This window comes from Mastomys coucha, unplaced genomic scaffold (genome assembly GCF_008632895.1).
Source record: "Mastomys coucha isolate ucsf_1 unplaced genomic scaffold, UCSF_Mcou_1 pScaffold23, whole genome shotgun sequence".
NCBI classification, from domain to species: Eukaryota; Metazoa; Chordata; class Mammalia; order Rodentia; family Muridae; genus Mastomys; species Mastomys coucha.
In genome coordinates this window covers 74,551,784-74,571,914 of record NW_022196906.1, presented here as the reverse complement: position 1 = coordinate 74,571,914, position 20,131 = coordinate 74,551,784, and the positions used below count along the sequence as shown (strand labels likewise).

At 42.8% G+C, this 20,131-nt stretch overlaps 1 protein-coding gene and 1 non-coding gene across 7 annotated transcripts in view; both read left to right on the top strand.

Annotated features, from left to right (window-relative positions):
* The window catches only part of Filip1 (filamin A interacting protein 1), a 191,258-nt gene that overhangs the window by 89,986 nt on the left and 81,141 nt on the right, over positions 1 to 20,131 (top strand). For 5 of the 6 annotated variants that reach the window (XM_031345190.1, XM_031345188.1, XM_031345187.1 and 2 more), the window contains exon 2: positions 8,960 to 9,238. In XM_031345190.1, coding sequence (XP_031201050.1) covers positions 8,966 to 9,238 — 273 coding nt within the window. In that variant the 5' untranslated portion in view covers positions 8,960 to 8,965. Of the gene's footprint in view, positions 1 to 4,715; positions 4,801 to 8,959; positions 9,239 to 20,131 lie in introns of those variants that run through there. The other variant, XM_031345189.1, reaches the window with a different exon arrangement.
* Positions 19,479 to 19,607, top strand: LOC116074129. The gene has a single exon (XR_004112096.1). It is a non-coding gene; the product is annotated as a small nucleolar RNA SNORA17 (small nucleolar RNA).

Sequence of the window (20,131 nt, the reverse complement as noted above, 5' to 3'; positions counted from 1 at the left end):
AGCACGCATATCATTGGGAGTGGTAAACATTGTCAATATCTAAGACGATGACATGGTTATGGTTACCCTCACAGCACGCATATCATTGGGAGTGAGTTTTACTTTTCTTCCTCCTTGGTTTGTAAGTTAGCTGTGTTCTGTTTGGGTTTAAATTTGGGCACCTTGGGCTTTTACTTAATCTGTAAGAAGGAACGTTAGAGGGCAATTAGAAAAGACAGACCCTGTGAGTTTAAAATAGACATGCCCTTACTCCTTCCATTACAAAAGACTTGAAGTTACCCCTTTCATGTTAAAAAAAAAAAAAGTCTAAGGATTTGAAAGTCAAGACTTCATTAAGGACAAGGGAACACACCTGACATGTGGCAGGCAGGCAGAGTGCATGGAGTCATTGTCAACGAGCACAGATGGGGGAGTCACTTCAGTTTCTCATTTTTCTCCCCTGTCAGCATGAAGCAATGACATCATCATTCCTTCCACTAACCAAGGCTAATGCTGGCTATCCAATGGGATTTGCATCATGTTTCTTGAAAACATAATAAAATTGTTCAAGAATGTTTTCCATATAAGACATTTTTATAATGTGAAAATTTGCGGTTATTTTAATAGAATAATTAGCACATCTGGAAACTGGACCTGGAGCTTTTTTTCTTTCTTTCTTTCTTCATCTTGCTAACTGAAAGGTTGGTCCAATTCATATTCAGTTGTCATAATAGTTATGTCTGTGGTGTGCCAGTGACTTTTACAATTTAAAAAGCTAAATGTTAAGGCCGTGATGGCAACGTTCCCCTTTAGGTCCCTTGAAAATGAAAGACTCATGCAAGGCTGGAGAGATCAGTAAAGCTCTTGTTGTGCAAGCACGAGAACCTGTATTCAGCCTCTAGCATCAGTAGTAAAGACCAGGCTTGGCAGCATGTGCCTGTGATCCCAGCCTAGGGGAGGCAGAGACAGGTGGAGCCCTGGAACGAAGTGACTGTAAGATTTGGGGGATGGATGCCCCACTCAAGAAGACACAGAGATGGAGATCAATGCAATAAGCAAGAGGTTTTAATAATCCAGTATACGAGGGTTGTCCTGCAATCGGGGCAAAGGCTACCCAGGGGAACAAAAGCACACACTCTATACCCTTCCAGTACGTAGGTTTACCGTGTGAGTTGGTTATCTATCTCATTGTTCTTTGTTTCCATTGACATTTGTCCCCCAGTTGAGGAGGAGATACCTGTTGCACTTAGAAGGGGTGGGGGAAGATTCACCCCCTACTGAGGATGTTTCAGGAACCAAGCATTACTCCCCGCAATTAGGGCACCTCTTGGGGATGGATGTTTGTTCAGTATACCCTTTGAAGCTCCCTGTCTTTAAGCTTAATGGACATTCCTGGCTCCCCAGTATTTTTATGAGGTGTCCCTGTTTGCTCAATTCTTAACATGACCAGGCTCTTTAGCTTAGTCTCTGAGCATCAGGTTCAATGAGAGAGTCTGTGTCAAAACATGGTGGTATGTGATTGAGGAAGACACCTGACCTTAGCCTCTGATCTCCACATATGTGAACACCCACCTGCCACCCAGAGTGGGACTCACACACTATAGAATACAAATGCAGCCTGAGAGAAGAGAAGTGAGTGTGGTCTTAGAAGAACAAAGTTATCCCATGATTCGCATGATTCGATATTAGAGAAAATGTCTCCTACGTTGTGGGGTTTTTACATCAGTCATTGTTGTGAGGGGTTGTGGGAGCTTGCATATCCTGCAGTTGGATTTCAGCCCCTGGGGGGATGGCTGTGATTTCCTTTGTATCATCGTTTCTGACCTAGGGATAAAAGCTGCTGTTCAGGCTCTGTACCTAGAGAATCCAGCTTGCCCTGTGTTCTAGTTAAGGCTTTCCCAGGTACTGGCCTATATATGTGCAGATAACTAGTCCTCATTTTGCTTATCTTGATTTTTTTTTCAAGTAGGGAAGAATAATCAAATTCACTAGAAAACTAAAAGGATTATAATCATCTACATTTGAGAGCCTCGCCCTTTGTATATAATCAAATAGTTGTTAATGATTATATAATATATATGATTATATATAATATATTACACTACATATAATATATTATATTGATTATATAATATATTATTAATTATATATATATATATATATATACTATATCATATACTTTGAGCAATTTTATCTTTTGTTGAATGGGTATTTTACCCATGTTTGAGCACTGTGTGCGTGCAGTGCCCTTAGAAGCCAGAAGAGGGTAAAAGAGTTCCCTGGACCTGGAGTTACTGATATTGTGAGCTGCTTGAGTACTGGGAGTCAGTACCTGGCCCTCGCTCAGAAAGAGCAGCCCGTGCTCTTGACTGCCGAGCCTTTCTCTAGTGCCATAAGTAGCTATGTAGAAATAAAATGGACCTGCTATGATTTGTAGAGAGGTAAACCTACCTACAAACAGATAAACATAGAAAATGTATGGGAGACAAGTCTTCTGGTGGAGGATCTTGGGCACTGGGCAGTGGCTGGTGGAAAAGGCATGCAGCACAGAAGATACTGTGACAAAGAATTAACCAGTTTGGCCAGGTGGTGGTGGCGCACGCCTTTAATCCCAGCACTTGGGAGGCAGAGGCAGGTGGATTTCTGAGTTCGAGGCCAGCCTGGTCTACAGAGTGAGTTCCAGGACAGCCAGGACTACACAGAGAAACCCTGTCTTTAAAAAACAAAACAAACAAACAAACAAAAAAACAAAAAAACCCAAAAAACAACAACAAAAAGAATTAACCAGTTTGGGGCTTTAACTAAATATTTGGGAGAGGTCGCTGTCCACCATCACTCCGCTGCGTAGCTCACATTGTGCTTTCTTCCACTCCCACATTTCACTCCACGGTACTTCTCTTTTCTTAATTTTTTTTTTTTTAATATTTATTTATATGAGTACACTGGAGCTATCTTCAGACCCACCAGAAGAGGGCATCAGATCCCATTTACAGATGGTTGTGAGCCACCATGGGGTTGCTGGGAATTGAACTCAGAACCTCTAGAAGAACAGTCAGTGTTCTTAACCTACTGAGCCATCTCTCCAGCATCCACAGCACGTCCTTAGCTCAGTCTCTTGCTAGATTTTGGAATTTTTTTCCTAGAGAGGTCTGCTGTTATCATCCTTGAGGCACATTAAACAGAATTTCATAAAGCATTTCAGCACAGTTGTAGGCTAGGGTAGAATGATATTTTTTTGATTTATCCCAGTTTGTGTGTTTTCTTTGTTGTTGTTGTTGTTGTTATTATTATTATTATTATTATTATTATTATTATTATTACATGGCAGGAGAGGCTCAGAGAATCTTCCAAATTCTAATGCTTTATGAGACTGATGGAATATTTAACTTGTCTGGCTAGATCTCGCTTAGCAGGAGAAAAACATTTTAAAATTAAAAAATCTGGTTATTGCAAAGATTTTAAAAATGTGGACAACGAGAGGTGGACAACGAGAGGCAAAGAATTCACTGTACAGGTCTTATGGTACAGAGTGTGAAGGACAAAAGAAAGGAACCATGGCAACATGCAGGACAGCTTGGGAGAAAGTTGTAACGTTTAGGATTGCCCCAAGAGCCTTTGTGAACAGTGAGCACTGCTAAGATGAAAATCTCTCCAAGAGATGCTCAAATGCTTCCAAGCTGGGATGTTTATAAACAGACTTCATGGAGTATCTGAGATGCACACAGGAAATAACCTGGTGCTGCAGAGGAGGAGGTAGGTGGTTTGGTTGGTTTCTCAGGGGTTAAAATTCACTGAGGACACAAAACTAGAACCAATGATTTCCTTTGCCACTGGCTCTAGGCACGCTGGGTTTTTGTCTTTTCTGTTTGAAAGAATGAGGAGCATCTGTGATGGTGTGCACCAGTCCTCTGACCCTCTCCCGTTTATAAAGTTGCACCGTAAAACACAAGCCTCCCTGTGGCGATGGGCTTTCCTTTCTCTTACCATTCTGTGAAGTAATTGAAAGGTGTGAGTATAGATATCCATAGGATACTGTGGCTTCTCATCTTATGTGCCAGAGAGGCCCTGTGAAACTATGAATAGAAACAAATAAAACCTGAAAAAGACAGGGGTTGGATGCTTTAAGATGCTGAGGAGCACAGGAAAGAGCCAAGCTTGGGCAGAAAAGAAGTTTTTGTTGGTGGTGAGGAAAGGGAGTGTGCTGAGCAGAGCGACAGGAAAAGGAGTGCCTGATAATAGACCAAGGGCAAGCGTGGGTGTGCTGGGGCAAATTCACCGGTAGGGTCTGCAGGGCCAAGGACGCTTGAGACAAGAATGGACAGTTAACTGCTAAACACGTATCCCCTCTCCCCTCTTCTTTATTTTTAAAGAGGATTTATTTTAATTTGTGCACCGTGTGGGAGTGGGGTCGGGTCAGGGTGACTGCAGAAGCCATAAGAGGGCAGCATTGGAATTGTGGGCAGTTGTGAACTGCAGGACACAGGTCCTAGGAACCAGCCTGTCCTCTGCAAGAGCAAATGCTCTTTAGGTCTGAACCGTCTCTCCAGCCTTTCTTCAACTGCTGTGGAAATGCTTGTTATTTCAGTACAAATGACGCCACAGATTGGTATTTATATTTTGTAATTCGTTTGCTATCACCCATCTGGCAGAACATGTTGGTACTGCCCAGTGTAGAAGGCACCAGGAATGAAGAGGTGGGAGGGCCTGTAGATAAAAGAAGGAGTTCCAGCATACTGTTCAGCCCCTCCTTTCTTCTCACTCGACTCAGCAAATTCCACGACTGCATTGCTGCAGTCAGGTTGCTATGAAAGGAAAAATAAGGTATTTAATGAACTATGTTAGTATGGTTGCTTACTAACCATAGAATAGAATAGAATAATCTGCGTCCACATAATACCAATTTTCAAAATAACATCTGCAAAACTTGATGTGGGTTTTCAGTGTCTCTTGCCTGTTTTCTGGGGAAAACCTCTTTTGAGGTATAGGCCGTGGAAGGTTGCGAAGGCGTCTGAATTCCTTCCGGGAGTTTACCTTCAGTCTTCTAACTTGTAGCGTTGGGCTATTGAAGGTCTGTAAGCCCAGCCATCTGCCCGTTCTTCAGGCAAGCACTATGGACTGAATTTTGCATTAAACCTTTGCTATTGTTCGGCTCTGGGGCTTTTACGACAGTACATCTGCATGTAATGGCCATTCCTGCTCAGAATTTGTGTCCTGTTTCCATAACATAGCACCCTTTAGAACTAACCACATTGTTCTTCAGGAAGGGTCTTGGGAAATTTATCATTTTACAAGTTCTGCAGTTCATTGGTTTAAAAATGGATGTTTTTTTCCCCCTTAGTAACCTAACTTCAGTTACTATAGGAATCTTGCAGGGGCCTGTGGGGGGAAACATATGTTCACATTTCTCTGGTTCCATTGAGCACCCCAAGAAAACATTAGTTTGTGAGCACTCATGGTATTTTCTTCATCCTCTGATTTCCACCATCAGAGATGGATTCATACGCTGGCTCTTCTCAGCCAGCCGTGTGAACAAGGGAGTGATAGTTTACATCTTTACAACTCTTGTACTCATCTGCAAGTCTCAGAAGAGCAGCACCTGCTCTTGGAGGTAGATGTAAGTGTCAGATGTGAGCCTGTGTCTAACAGGCTTCAGGCCTTGTAGGTAAGAGGGATCAGGAACTGTTGGAAATGAGGCAGGCATGGATCTCTCTCAATGACCTGGCAGGAGGTACCTTGCCGAAACATTAGTCCCTACAAGACATAACAACGTGGCTTACAGTAATTCTTGGGTAGCACACTTGGTTATGCTGTTGAAAATTGTATTCTCTCCTCCCAGGCTCTGTCTAATTTTTTTCCTGAGCTGTCTCGACTAGAGTGTTATTCCTGATGACGTTCATGTTCCAGAGATAGAACAGGTGCCGACTGCAGATGTTGTTATGGAAATAAACATAAAAGACTGTATCTGGCTTACCAAGAAAGGACTAGAAATTTATGTGGCCATGTCAAAAGGAAATTAACCAGTGTCAAAGTTCAGCAACACCAAGAAAAAAAGTATTTGCTTAGGCAAAACGAGCATCAAGGAGTCCACATGGCAGGGAGCCAGAGCTTAAGCTTTCAAACTAAAATGATACACAGTTGCTGGATGGTTCTAGAATTCGTGTTGGCCCATTAAAAACTTACCTGGGAACATTAACTTCGGGTGGAAATGTTTAGAAAGAACCAAATATAAAGACACTTGATATTAAGTTGACTCTACTTTTTTGTATTTTTGCAAATACAAGTGTAATTAACACATACATATGACATGGATAAACATAGACACATAAGAGGGTCAGGGACAAGTAATGTGTTTTGATCACAGGGCTGTGGCAGTTTAAATAATCACCCTATATCCCATGCTTTGGCAACTATTACCTAGGAATTCTGTTAACTCATGTTCTAAATCAGAGTGATTAATATTTAATCGATCATCCCAAGCAGCCTTAAGACTTTACAGAGACAGCTGTCACTTCAGATAAAAGCCACTCACGTGTGTCGGAGTTGCTGAGACTCAGTTTGGGACACCCCCGTTGGCTGGGTGTGGTGCGTGATGGGTTGTGAGTTTAATCTGAGCCTCTACCCACCCTCTGTTTGTCTCTCTTTTCCTTCTTTCTTTACTTCCCCTTCATTGCTTTTTCTCCCTCTTCCTATTTTTATTTTTTTAAGCCTTTGTTTCTTTTCCATTTCCAAATTAAATCACATATGGATGTTTAGCCCGTATATGTCTGTGTATCATATGTATGCCTGTTGTCTGTGTAGAAGGAAGCATTGAACTCTGAAACTGGAGTGGCAGGTAGTTATGAGCTCCCATGTGGGTGCTGGGTGGTCCTCCTGCAAGGGCAGCAAGTGCTGAGCCATCTCTCCAGCTCCACCCCCTTTCTTCTTTAAAGCCATCTTGAAGCTTAGGTTCGGTCACAAAGAAACTGTGCTAATGTATAATAGATATGCTCCAAAGGACCATGCTTTCCAGTATAAAGTAACATCATTTTATTGTTGTTTTTTTACCAGAGAAGTACAAAAGAGTCTCTAAAATTGAGAAGTAATCACTGGGTCAGCAGAAAACGGCATGCCAATATGAAGGAGTATTTTTTCAGCTCACATTGTTTACACTTAAAGAGAGCTTTCACCCATAAAAGGGTTCATTTCATTGTAAGAGTTCCTTTTAAAAAGGACACAAGCTGTTGATTTTAATATTCATTTGAAGACATGAATATTCACTATTTGAAAGGAGATATCATACCATGTTTACATACTTATCTGTTGTAAAAATCTGTTTTAAAAAGCTTTCCTTAGTTCCTGAATGTAATTGGGTTCATGAAGAGAACTTACGTTCTAATAGAGAAGTCACTATGTTTGGAATAAATAATGAAAATCTCATTGCTTATCTGTTATCAGAGAAGACTTTTTATACTAAGAATTTTAAATAAGGTCACCTCTTAGGGACTTTCCATTGCTGTGCTAATGTACCAATAAAAAGGCAACTTACAGAAGAAAGAGTTTATTTGTGGCTCACAGTTCAGAAGGTTCACGTCCATCCTGGCAGGGAGCTGGATGTGGGCAGGAAGACACGGTGCTGCAGCAGTAGCTAAGAGTTACATCTTGACTCCCAAGGTAGAGAGAACACATTGGGAACGGCATGGACTTTGGAAACCGCAGGTCTACCCTCATGACACTCCTCTTCCAATAAGTCCACACCTCTTAATCCTTACCAAATAGTTCCACCAACTGGGATAGTGAGAATTTTGGTTTCTTTAAAAACATAGAAATGTTATGGGAATATGTTTTTGTTTTAATCCTGGGTGTGGATCTGCTTCAGGTTGTTCACATCAGCTGACTATGATTTGCCCTGTGCCCTGACAGGGGTGTGATTTTGCCAGCTGTAGATAGTTTTTGTGAATGTGTGACCTTTGGAATTCTTGGGACTCTTGAGAGGGTATAAAAATGCTAGAGCCCCAGCCCGACGGTGGTGGCACACACCTTTAATCCCAGCACTTGGTAGGCAGAGGCAGGCGGATTTCTGAGTTAGAGGCCAGCCTGGTCTACAGAGTGAGTTCCAGGACAGCCAGGGCTATACAGAGAAACCCTATCTTGAAAACCAAAAAAAAAAAAAAAATGAAATTGATCATTTTCTCCAATTCTTTTGTTCTCTTATCACTGTTAGTAACTGATATAAAGAGCTCACCTTGAAAAAAGAAGCTATGGAAAACCGAAATTCCCTGTCCTGTGCATTGTTCTCTCTAGGATTTCCTGAGATTTTTCACCCCCGGTGATGCTTAAAGTTTGAATCTTCTAATAGGTGGTTTTATGTAGATTCTTAGCATTATTTCAACAATGATGTAGTTAGTTCCTGTATAACCCACACCATTTTCTCTATAGCTGATATCGTAGTGAGTATGCAATGCCGCTGCAATAGTGAGCCAGGATGTATGTCTTGTGGATGACTCCCATCTATGCTTTGCTCAGACATCCTCTCTTCTCTTTGCTGTGCCTTGGATTCTAGGATCCCATCCTAGAAGCCATGGTCACATATATTTGTTTGGGCTGCAACAATTTTTATTGCTTTTGATAACCTTGATCATCTGAATGATCAAGGATTTTTGGGATTTTTGAGAATTCACACCTGTGTTTATCCTGTTAATAAAGTACCTTACAAGATCTAGAGGTACACTGCCATTCTATTCTATGTATCCAACATAATCGGTGTGACTGAGAACGGTCGATGCTGGTTTTGATGTTGGCTTGAGGTGTTTTTTGGTCTTCTCCCTGAATACCAACCAAGTATTTTCTCGAAAACCTTAAACTCTATTGACTGAGGCTACCAGGGAGCTAATGGGGATGTTCTTTCACTCTTGATTGGTCAAATTGTAAAGCTAAGTTTCTAAGTATTTAGACAAAAATATTTTCAGTGGTGATAAAGAACATCTCTCCTCATGTGTTGCAGGTGGGAATGAGATCACGAAATCAAGGTGGAGAAAGTTCATCTAATGGGCATGTTTCCTGCCCCAAGTCCTCCATCATCAGCAGTGATGGTGGTAAGGGCCCCTCAGAAGATGCAAAAAGGAACAAGGCAAATCGGAAGGAGGAGGATGTCATGGCTTCTGGAACTGTCAAACGCCACCTCAAGCCATCTGGAGAGAGTGAGAAAAAGACTAAGAAGCCTCTGGAGTTATCCAAGGAGGATCTCATCCAGCTCCTGAGTATCATGGAAGGGGAACTGCAGGTAGAGTCAGATGTGTTCGGCTAGTTCCCAACTTGGAGAGTAAAGAATATCAACCTGTCCCTCACTGGGCTGAGAGCATCGTTGGGAAAGGGGGCTCATCATCCTCAGTTATGTCTAAAGCCTAATGTTGGCACAGGTTCTCACTGAATAAGTATCTGTTTAAAGAACAACAAATGACCAAGTGCTAATTCCATCTTCCAGCTTCTCTGGAAGCATAAAGTTCTGTCATGATATAATTCAGCAATCGTATAACACCGATTGTAGCAAGAGGCTATCTGATTTGGACAGGGCTCTAATGGAAAAATGTAGAAACGTTAGAAACAGGAAAATGGTGTATTGCAATAAATACTTTTGTGCTACTTCTAGGAGGGAGGGGGCAGTGGGCAACAGAAGTAGGGCTTTGTAGAAACCAGCCTTTCTGCTTCATCTGGTTTCATTTCTTTGTAACTCAGAAAGCGTCCTGCCATGCCATAGGAGTGAAGGCATAGTGAATAGAACAGCACATTGTGAAGGATGTGAGTGGTTTCCCAAAGCATTTTCAAGTCTGTTACTTCATTTGATGTTGGTAACGTGGAGGAATAGTTATTAAGTATTGGATAAATGGAGAAGCTGCGGCTAGGAGCCTTAATCTGGTTTGTCCAGATCTCATCTCAGGCCTCCTGGCTCTTGGTCCAATGATCTTTCTGCCGATCCATGCCAATTTTTTCTGGCTACCATGGGCCTGGAGTATCCCAGTAAATATGTGTTTTGGAAGATTCAGGAAACAGTTTGAATTTTCTTGAATTTCTGAGCTTTCAACAATTGCATTTCTGACAGTAATGGAAGAGTGACTTTTTTCCCAAGGACAAGATGACTTAAGAATGGAATTAGTGTTATCAGCTTTTGTTAGTTTTGTTAGCTTACAGAAGCCTCCAAGGAAATACTAGCAACTCTATGAAGTGAACTCTCCAGTGCCTTACAGCTGCTGTTGTTAGTAGTACAGGGGAAATTTGCAGCCTTCCCCTAACTAGTGTGGCTTCTACATTCCTACATTCCCTCTGTGTATGAATGCTCAGATAAGGTAGCCTCTGGGGTAAGGAGAAATATAAATCATACAAAGCTAAAGTTTGAAAAATACAAATACAGCTGAACAAAATCACATAAATTGTGTTAATCACGGCAAAAGGAAAACTTCCCAGAACACAACCATTACTAAACATAACGTCACCACTCCTAGAAGTCTGGTCCTTGTTTTGTTGAGTGACATTTATTGGATAGAGTTGAATGATGACTCTGGCTGTGCCCAGTGGTACCTAATGCCTGAGTACAGTGAGAGTGTGTGTGCCTTGCCTGTTGGAGCAACACCATCTTCTTGCCTCATTTCGGCCAGGCTGGCTACTGTGAATCTGTGCCTCCTGCGGTCACTTCTCTCTGTAGAAGGCTGTTACATCATGGTGAACTCTGTAAGGCCACTCATGTGGCTTTTAGGGACATAGTGGTGCTGCGTGTCATTCTAGATTGCTATGTAAAAGATACATTCACACTCCACGGAACATGAAGAAAGTAGACAGATGTCCCCAAGACAGGTGTTTTCATTTATCTCTTTGAGTAATGGATCCTTATAACGAGTACTTTCCTTACATGTATTCCTAGGCAGTTATAAAAAAGAAAAAAGAGTAAAATGTGTACAGTGTCACTCATTCGGGAGAGGAGTGAAGGGAAGGGAAAATGAAGGGCCCAGTAGTTCACAGAGTTCCAAGGTGATTTAAATCACAAGCAAACCATCAGACACACCTGTGCAAATGCACCTATGAAGATATTTGTAAATGGATGTTTGGCAAGGTTCCATTTGTTTAAGAGGAGAGTGATCTTGTATTTCAAGACTAGACAAGTTCTTGTTGTAGACACTTGTCCTTTCCTAGCACCATCGCATCAGAGACGGTTATTGTGGCTAATAGTGGGAAGCCAGTCACACTAGCAAATGTGAGCTAGCTGATGAAAATGGGCTGGCAGTCTGCTAAGCTTACCAGACCAGAGGAGAAAGGAAAGAAGTCTGCCTGGAAGGCTGGTGCTGGGAGAAGAGGCAGGAATGTGGAATAATCCATAGTATTATATATGTATGGAGGAAATTAATACGGCAGGAGTTTCTCTTAAACCTAGCTAGTTCCCAAATAATGACACAGAAAGACTAAGATTAATGTACAATTTAAAATCACAACGACTAGGCATTATGATTATATTCTAATCCTCTAATCTAATTTTGCTACCTGCCCCCCCAGCCATAATTCTTGCATTTAGGGCCTTCCATACTCCAGCTGAACTCTCATGATGTGTCCCTTCCTCCTTCCTCCTGGCAGAGTCTCCCCTGCCTCGCTCTCTCCCAGAATCCTTTCTACCCCTCCTCCCACCCCCATTCCCCACATCCCGCAGAGAATAAATGATGAGCACTGTTTATACAAAGTCAAGAGAGGAGATTCTTGACATAGCATTACAACGCCATGTGTCCTGGATTAAAACCAGATAGGGCAATAGAGAAATCAGCATTTGAATGTAAAAGGACAATCTTTACACTGCTCACAATAACATTATGCCTCCATGAATGTGCTTTGGGAAGTACTGTAGGGGTGGCTCAACATTCAAGGAGCAGTTAGTGTGTTGTTTCTCAGATTTCTGTTGGCCACCAGTCTGACTATGGGCTGGCTGAGTCCAATGCCCTTACCCTACAGCTGACCTCCCCAGGTTCTGTGTAATATTGGGACCATAATACAAACTAGAGATGTCTTACTCCTTCTCCTTTATACCACAAACAGTAATGCTCTGGGCTCCAGGAGGGTCAACCCTCTAGTCATCATCACTATAGATCTAAATTCCTTGTCTCACGTACAGTCCAACATCCTGCCTGTCTTATCGCTTGCATCCTGGGGAAAGTTCACCTTTGAATTTCGGGATCTTTTTATTCACTCTTAATCTCCAGAATTTCCTCCATGTAAATTCATACGTAAAACCCACAGATCAAAGACATTGTGTGGAAAGATACTTTCTTAATCAAGAAAAACTGAAGAATTCCTTTTCATCAGGGGGATGGAATGAGATCAGAGCCCAAGGCTTGGTGTGCTGCAAATATTAAAAGTGGGGACTGGTTGAGATGCCACATGCTGGGTACTATGCAAATCTGGGGGCTTTGTATTTGGGCTCACTGGCTGGGTTTCAGTGAAGTGGTGTAACCAGGAGGCCTTGGGGTGGAAGTGGAGGTGGAAGCCAGGTCGAAAGTCAAAGGAAGTAGGGTGATATGCAGAAAAATGGGCTTACAAGTGTCTAGGGAATAAGACACTGCCACGGTCTGTTAGAGAAGAGCATCTTGCAGATTTTTCACTGCCACTCTTCAATGGTTGTAAGCTGCTGTCTCAGCACCAGGTCCAGCCAGTATTGCTGCTGGCATCAGGGCTCTAGGCAGGTTTCCTTTACTGTAGTTCTGTCCTTGACTGTTCCCAGCAACACGTGCTTTCTAAGAAATTGGAACTTTTTTCTTTTTTTTATTCTCTGGGTGAAAAACTAGTTACATATTTCCCAGACTGAACTGAAAGTCATGAAACTGTACACCCAGACTGTGGCTTGGGTACCATGATTCATTCCTCCTTGTATTTATTCTAAAATAGCACTTTTAAGAATCCAGTCAACTTGGCTGTACTAAAACCAACAAAACTTCAAAGGAAGTAGTACTCTCATCATAAAAACCACAATACAAAAGACTTGGCAAAGGGGCATTCTTATAAAGCAAGTCAAAGCCAGGACATGGATAAATTATTATTTTTTCACTCAAAAAAGCGTTTTACATTGTAAATTCCCTTGGCATATCTATTTCAATACATTTGGGGGGGTGAACGCCCTCAGATTGGATCTCATTATTTCTCCCTGCATATACAGAGATACAGAGAAAAGTAGATAACACACAGTTAGATGATGTGTCAGAATACCGTTGGTTTTCTTGTTCTGCTGGCTAAGTCATGCAGCCCGTGTCACACTGAGAAAAACTCAAGCCTTTGGCCACTGGCAGAAGGTCATGTATCTCAAATGTGGTTTAAGAAACAACAAAATGTACATAAGGGCTCTAGCTCTGCTCTTTTGGAATGTCTGACCATTTTCTTTAATATTGTTCACTAGCTCATCTCTACTTCTACGTGTATTGGAGGGAAGCCTACTCTCTGAACTTCTTCCTCAACAAGGCGATCCATTCATCCTTAGAACCTAAGCGCTAGAGACTGACTTACAGTGCTTGAAGAACATTGTGATGGGGGAGGCGCAAACGCTCAGGATGTTTCAGACTTAGGACCCTCCTTATCTCAGCCTGAGGTATCAGAGAGCAGAGAGTCCGTCCGTCAGATGACAAGGAACTCTGCCTGGGGAAGGCCGGAGCTGTCTTTGACTTTATGAACGGAAGCATAGGAAATGCTTTCCAGAATGAGCCCCGCAATTCTAAGCCCACTGTCCGTGAGGAGAAGCCGGGAGAGACGGTAAAGTGGTGTCTCTCAGAAATCTAGGAATTTAGAGGAAAATGCTTAAGAGTTACTTAAATCTGAAGTACACACTCACACATTGTGGCAGTAGTGGTGGTGGAGCTAAATTCTTTCCTCTTTAGCTGAGTAGCAAAACATGTTTCACACAACGAAGGCCCTTAGAACACACCTTACCCTCATTAATTGAAACCACCACATTACTTTCCTCTACTCTGAGCTTTCTTTAAGAGACGAACAGGGTGACTTGAATGCTAAATCCTATGGAGAAGTTTGGTAGAATTTCAAAGGTTTGCTACTTGGCCCTCAAATGTTAAGTCGAGGCCTCTGTGCAGTCCCTGGTGTGTGAAGGCGGATTTCCTACCTTCTAGTGTGACTGTCGTCACTAAGCTTGGCTAAAATGACTTGGATAAGTTTGAGGGAGGAGAGCAGCTCGAGGGGAGACATGCCAGAGAAGGTGTTCAGTGATTAAAGGACTTTATGGTACTGATAGGTTAGGAGGTTACAGAACCAGAAAGGAGCAATGCCAAGAACACAGGGAGAGAAGGATCACTGGTGACAGAATCTTGGAGGAGACAAAAGAAAGGGAATCAAAGTCATAATTTGGGAGCTGACCTGGATCCTGGTCTTCAAATGGAGGAAAATCCCTCATTTTCTGTGTGACAAGAGCATGAAAGATTTACATCTCAGGGGAAGAGAGTTGAAAGAGCTCTCTGACAGGCTTGCTTTTCTCATTCAAGTAAAATGATGTCCGTCTGCTGGCAGGTGCTGTGAGGTAATCAGGTCCTGAAGAGTAGCCAGCACACACTGACTCACTGCCCAAGGTGGGGGCCAGGTGTTAGAAGACCACTGGTTCTCAACTGGTGGGTGGCAACCTCCTGGGGGCCAAATGATCCTTTCACAGGGGTCATGTATCAGATACCCTGCGTATCAGATATTTACATTAGAATTCATAACAGTAGCAAATTTACGATTATGAAGTAGAAAAAATGCTATGGGGGTCGCCAACAGTAGCAATGAAATAATTTTACTGTTAGGGGTAACGACAACATGAGGAACTGTATTAAAGGGTCACAGCATTAGGAAGGTTGAGAAACAATGTGTTAGAGGAAGATGGCCATGGATAATGTGGCCACTTATGAGTAGAATTTAGAGCTGTACAGAAAGTGGGACTGCATTTGCAATCCTAACTGGCCTTTTTAAAAGGAGACACAGCTCATGGTGTTGAATTGAGGGTTAAAGGTCTGTGTGGCTACAGTGAACAGAGAAGGGCAGGAAGCAGAGAGTGTGGTGAGGGACAGCCAGTCTGGAAGAGCTATTGGGCTGAATTATCGGGCCAACGGATAATGAGAAAGAAAGGGTTGGAGAAATTGGAGATCAGCCTCTTTGTCCATAGGCTTTGAGGTGAAGTTGACAGAACCAACATAAGGTATTTAGTGTGGTCTTGGAAGCAGCAGTGAAGAAAAAGTGAAGTTAGGATGTTGACTAAGCCTTCCATTGAATGTTGAAACCCAGGATGAAGGCAGATTTGGAACGGAGAACAAGCCTGTAACATTGGTCAACTATGAGAGCTGGGACAGCAGGTCAGCAGATGACTGCACAGATCAGCCAAACTAGTCATCTTGATTATGTCATTCTGTTGCTTAAGAATTTGTGTGACAGCCTTAGACTTTATTAGATTGAAATTGAAATTGCTCAGGCTGGTTGGTACAATCTGCTAATATTTAATCCTTAGCTATGAAAAGTCATTCTGAGTGTTCCTTTAAATAGCCATTCCTATCCAAATAGGCAGGCTGTATACTCTTCCACAGTGCTGACCCACACTCATCAATACAAACTTAAACACCCTCACCATCCCAAGGGGGGATTTATCTTTTTCTCTCACACTGAGAATACTTGTAAGAAACTTGGTCTTTTGGGAAATTGTAGTGTATTATTGTGCACTTTTTAAAAAACTAGTTTCTGTGTATTTAGAGACCACCAAAGGCTTACCTTCTTTGTTAAGTCTTTTATAATCCCCTTACTCTCCAACACTTGCCTCTGTTCTGCTATGGAATCGTGCATGATTTTGATATGTGTGAATCATAGAATCTCATCTATATACATTCTGTATGTCTTAAAGACCTACATTGTATTGCCAAACAAAACAAAACAACAACAACAAAAAACTTTAAAGGACAGAGGGATATAGCATCATTAGTCTATTGGTTATTGATAGTCTCAAATTGTTCTAATATTTATACACCCTGTGTTGCATTCATAAGATCAACTTTTAGTGTATGTGTGTTGTGTATGCATGGATAAATGTCTGTTGTGTGTGCACATACGTGTGGGTTTATGCTCATGGAAAAATTTAACCAGCAGAGCTGTCCTTTCCAGCCCAAGATTGATGTTCTAATGTCTTCAAAGACATTTGAATTATATAAAGTATAAGCATCATATACAAAATCATGTTATTATTCATTACTGGTAATGGTCATAAATATTTGCAATGGTATTTTCTAACCATGCATGCTCTAATCCCAGGGTTGTTTTGCTTGTTTGTTTGGTTTGTTAGTTTGTTGTTGGCTTTGATCATCTTTTGGGGGGAGGGGAAGAAGTCTTTAATTCCACATATATGTTTGTGTGCAAGCCTGTGTAAGCAGGTGCCTGAGCCCTTGGGTCCTAAATAGTTGGAGTTTTAGGCCTCTGGGAGCCACCTGAGGCCACGAGGATGTTGAGAAATTAATTCAGGTCCCCTGCAGCACTGTGAGCTGGTGACTGCTCATCCACTCCTCCAGCCCCCATTTTTGACATCTTTAAAAAGAACTGTCATACTCCACTGAAGACGTGGATAGTCCACTCAGATGAAGGCACTTAGTACAGCCAGGCACAACAGGCTCATCTCAAAGGGGTGCAATATATCACCTTTCTCGTTGGCAATGGCTTTTCTTTTCCTAAATGAGTTCCATTTGCCACCAGGTGTGGCCTCCTATAGAATCTCTGTGCTTCTGAAGTGCTGGGTTTCAGTTATCCTTTCTGGCTTTTTAACGCCATGACTCACCTGCTCTCAATCTGCTTTATCCTTTGAATCTCAGGCTAAGGTCACCTTGAGCAAGAGGCCCAGTGAAATCTCACACCACTGACATGATCAGGGTGCTGAGAAAGGCATGTCTTTGCTGGGTTCAGGAAGGCAGGCTACCTTCTGATTAAAATCCAAGACCACATCTGACCTTTTGTTGGCTACAGAGCCTCAGAATCTCGTGGTGGTATTGTCTGCATTTTGACAAAGAGCTCTTCTGTCTGCTTTTCACTCTTTGTGGCAGAATATGTTTGGCGTTCCTAATATGATCAGAGTTTGCAGTGAGGATAATATATTCACTGTCAGTACAGGGCAGAACATTGGTTTAATTGTGAAGTGTGGGGAAAAAACTTATTAATAAAGAAAATCCCTCGCACAAAATGGTTTTGTTATTTGGTGGGATCTGGACAGGAGGAAACACTCTGTAGGGGGACTCAATTAAAGATGGAGCCACTTCCTTTCTTCTGTGACCCATCTTTCTATCACTGAAAATGATCTTGAGTCATTCCAATGAACAAACTCTATCTAAATATCCCAATTATCTATGCAAACCACCCCCAGTCATGGGTTGAATATATGTATTTGTTGTACAGAGTCAATTTTAAGTAAAATCAGGATGTGTGCAGGTGTCGGAAGGAAAATATTAAAGAGACTTGGAACATAATGGGTTCTTGACTTTAGAATGGCTTCCAGGGGAGACATCAAGTACACATCTGCACTCCCAGGTGTGCTGTTGTGGGGTATCCTCTAGAGAAGACTGCTCGGATATGGATTTAAGCCAATAGTCTTTATTAGTCGGCTGGCTACTACACTGGGTTTTTTGGGATTCTAGTATAGCTGTGAGATTTTCTCAGAGTGAGCTTTTAAGTATAAAAAACACATTCTGGTTGATAAACTTCAATTAACAAGAACAGTTTGCCAGAAAGGGACGTATAGAAGCCAAAAAGTCAAAGAGACTTTCCCAGAACGGTGAACATTGATGGATTAGGTCTTTGTTTTGGCTGGTGGTGCTGGGTTTTACAGCTTACACGACACTTCTACCATGTTGTCCGTTTTGCCAAGGTCTAGGGCCCTGTTATACTTCAGCTCAGGCAAGAGCTAGACCTGAGCTACACACTGGAACTTCTGATGAAGACAGGAACATTTTATACTTGCCCCCACCTATATGGTAGTCACTAGCCACATGTGGCTTTATAGTAATTTGAAATGTAGCTAATTAAGCTGAGAAGTTCTATTTTGACTTTTGTTTAATGCTAATTAAAAAATATATTGTCTTATTTTTTTTATACTGTGTGAATACACATGTCCATGGTGTAGGTTTGTGCTCATGCATACAGTGCATGAGGACAGAAGAGGACATAGGTCGTCCTGGAACTAGAGTTGTAGGCGCTCCTAAGCTGTTCATGATGACTGTGGGACTTGAACTCTGGTCCTCTGGAAGAGCAGTATGTGCACTCTCATTCTGAGTCATCTCTCCAGTTCCAATTGCTAATTAATCTGACTCTAAGTAGCCACATGTATGTAGCACAGGACTGGTGCCAAGGCATCCATCCTTGGCAGGTCCTTAGATGATACTGAGCCTAGGGCAGAGGGAAGAATCCTGGCTAGAGAGGAATTGGAGTCCTGGGTACAGAGCAGGACGTGGTGAGTCATGGATTCAAGGGAGGAGAAAACTGCAGAAGACATTTGCGGATCCCAGTGCTGTGTTCTCTTTCCTCTTGCTGTGATTAAAAAACAACCTGGACAAAGCTGGGTGTGCTGGCATATTCCTTGAATCTCAGCACTTGGGAGGCAGAGGGCTAGAGGAGACTAGTCTACAGGAGTGTGGGACCAGGGAGCTTGGAAGCCTTGAAGAGCGGGCCTGGAGCAAGAGTGGGGTCGAGGCGTGTCCAAACCCTAGAAATCCCATCCTGAAATGGGCAGGAATAGGATCGTTCCCACCCTGCCCTGATCCTGCATATCCCAGCTCACACAGTCCCACGTACAGACCTTTGCCCCTCAAAGGAGGCCATGTAGCCTGGCAACCAGGATGGACTCCCTTTCCTTATAAGGTTATGTCCAGCAATATTTGAAATTCCGCCTATACATATGAGGTATCCTCAGCCCCCTGGCTCTGGCCAATGTTGTACACTCTCCATCCACACTGCCTCTTCCCATCTCACTCCCCTCTCAGGATCTAGTGGGACAGCCAGGAATATACAGCGAGACTGTCTTAAATAAATAAAACAAAGACAAAGAATCTGGACAAAAGCAAAGTAATTTAAGGAGCTATACACGGTAGTGAAACGTGGGCTCAAAAAGGGGGTAACTTAAGCGAGGGAAAGGCATATTTTGGCTCACAGTTCAAGGTACATTCTACTACAATATGGAACTGAAGGTAACAGGAGCTTGAAGCAGCTGATCACATCCCATCCACATTCAGGAACACAGAGGGATGCATGCTGCCTGCTACTCAACTCCTTTCCTTGCTCTCTGGTGTGTCAGGATCCTGCACATTTAATCATCAGCCTCTGCATGGGTTGAAGAGTGGACAGGCACAGCTGCTTAAGCAGACCTCACCAAGAGCATGTCTTTGTAAGGCACAACATGTCTGAGGGACTCCAAAGCTCATGGTCTCTTCCTCCACAATCATTCCCCAAAGACTGGGCTATCATACTCTTTTTTTAAAATTGCCTTTTAAAAATTCTACTTTGTCCTGTCTAGGTACTACATCTGTGGCTGCTGTGTCACATGTGTGTCAGTAAGTGATAGAGAGGAACTATGCTACATCGTAGGTGTTCTGACATATGAACATCTGAATGATTAGTAATCTAATATTCCCTGATAAGAGCAAGTCTGAGGCGACCACCAGACCAGTGCCAAGGAGCCCAGACAGGGAGCTAGCCTGAGACAACTACCACCACGCAGGACCTGTCTGGCTCCCAAGGCATGGATCAAGCCTGAGACTAGCTGAAGACCCTGTCTGGGGTCTGCATGGCCCAGTGGGACTGAGCTGGAGACTAAAAGAACCCCACCTGGGACCCTGGGGCTCCAAGGTGGGAGTGAGCCCAAGACAGACAACTTGGGACCTGGACAGGTGCAGCACAGGCCTGGGGAGGCAGACCAGGCCTGAGATGTCCCCTGACTAGTGCCACAATGCACAAGCAGGGCATAACACTTCTAAGACCATTCCTGAGAGGACCCCAGACACTCAGAGACCCCAGGTGCCACTAAGAGGAGCAAATAAGTAGTGGAGAAATAGAAGAGAGAGAGAAGCAGAAGGATGTGGGCACAAGGAAGAGAGGCAGAACTGGAGACTCGAGGGTGGTGGGAAACAGCCTGATGTGAGTAGCCAGTGATGCT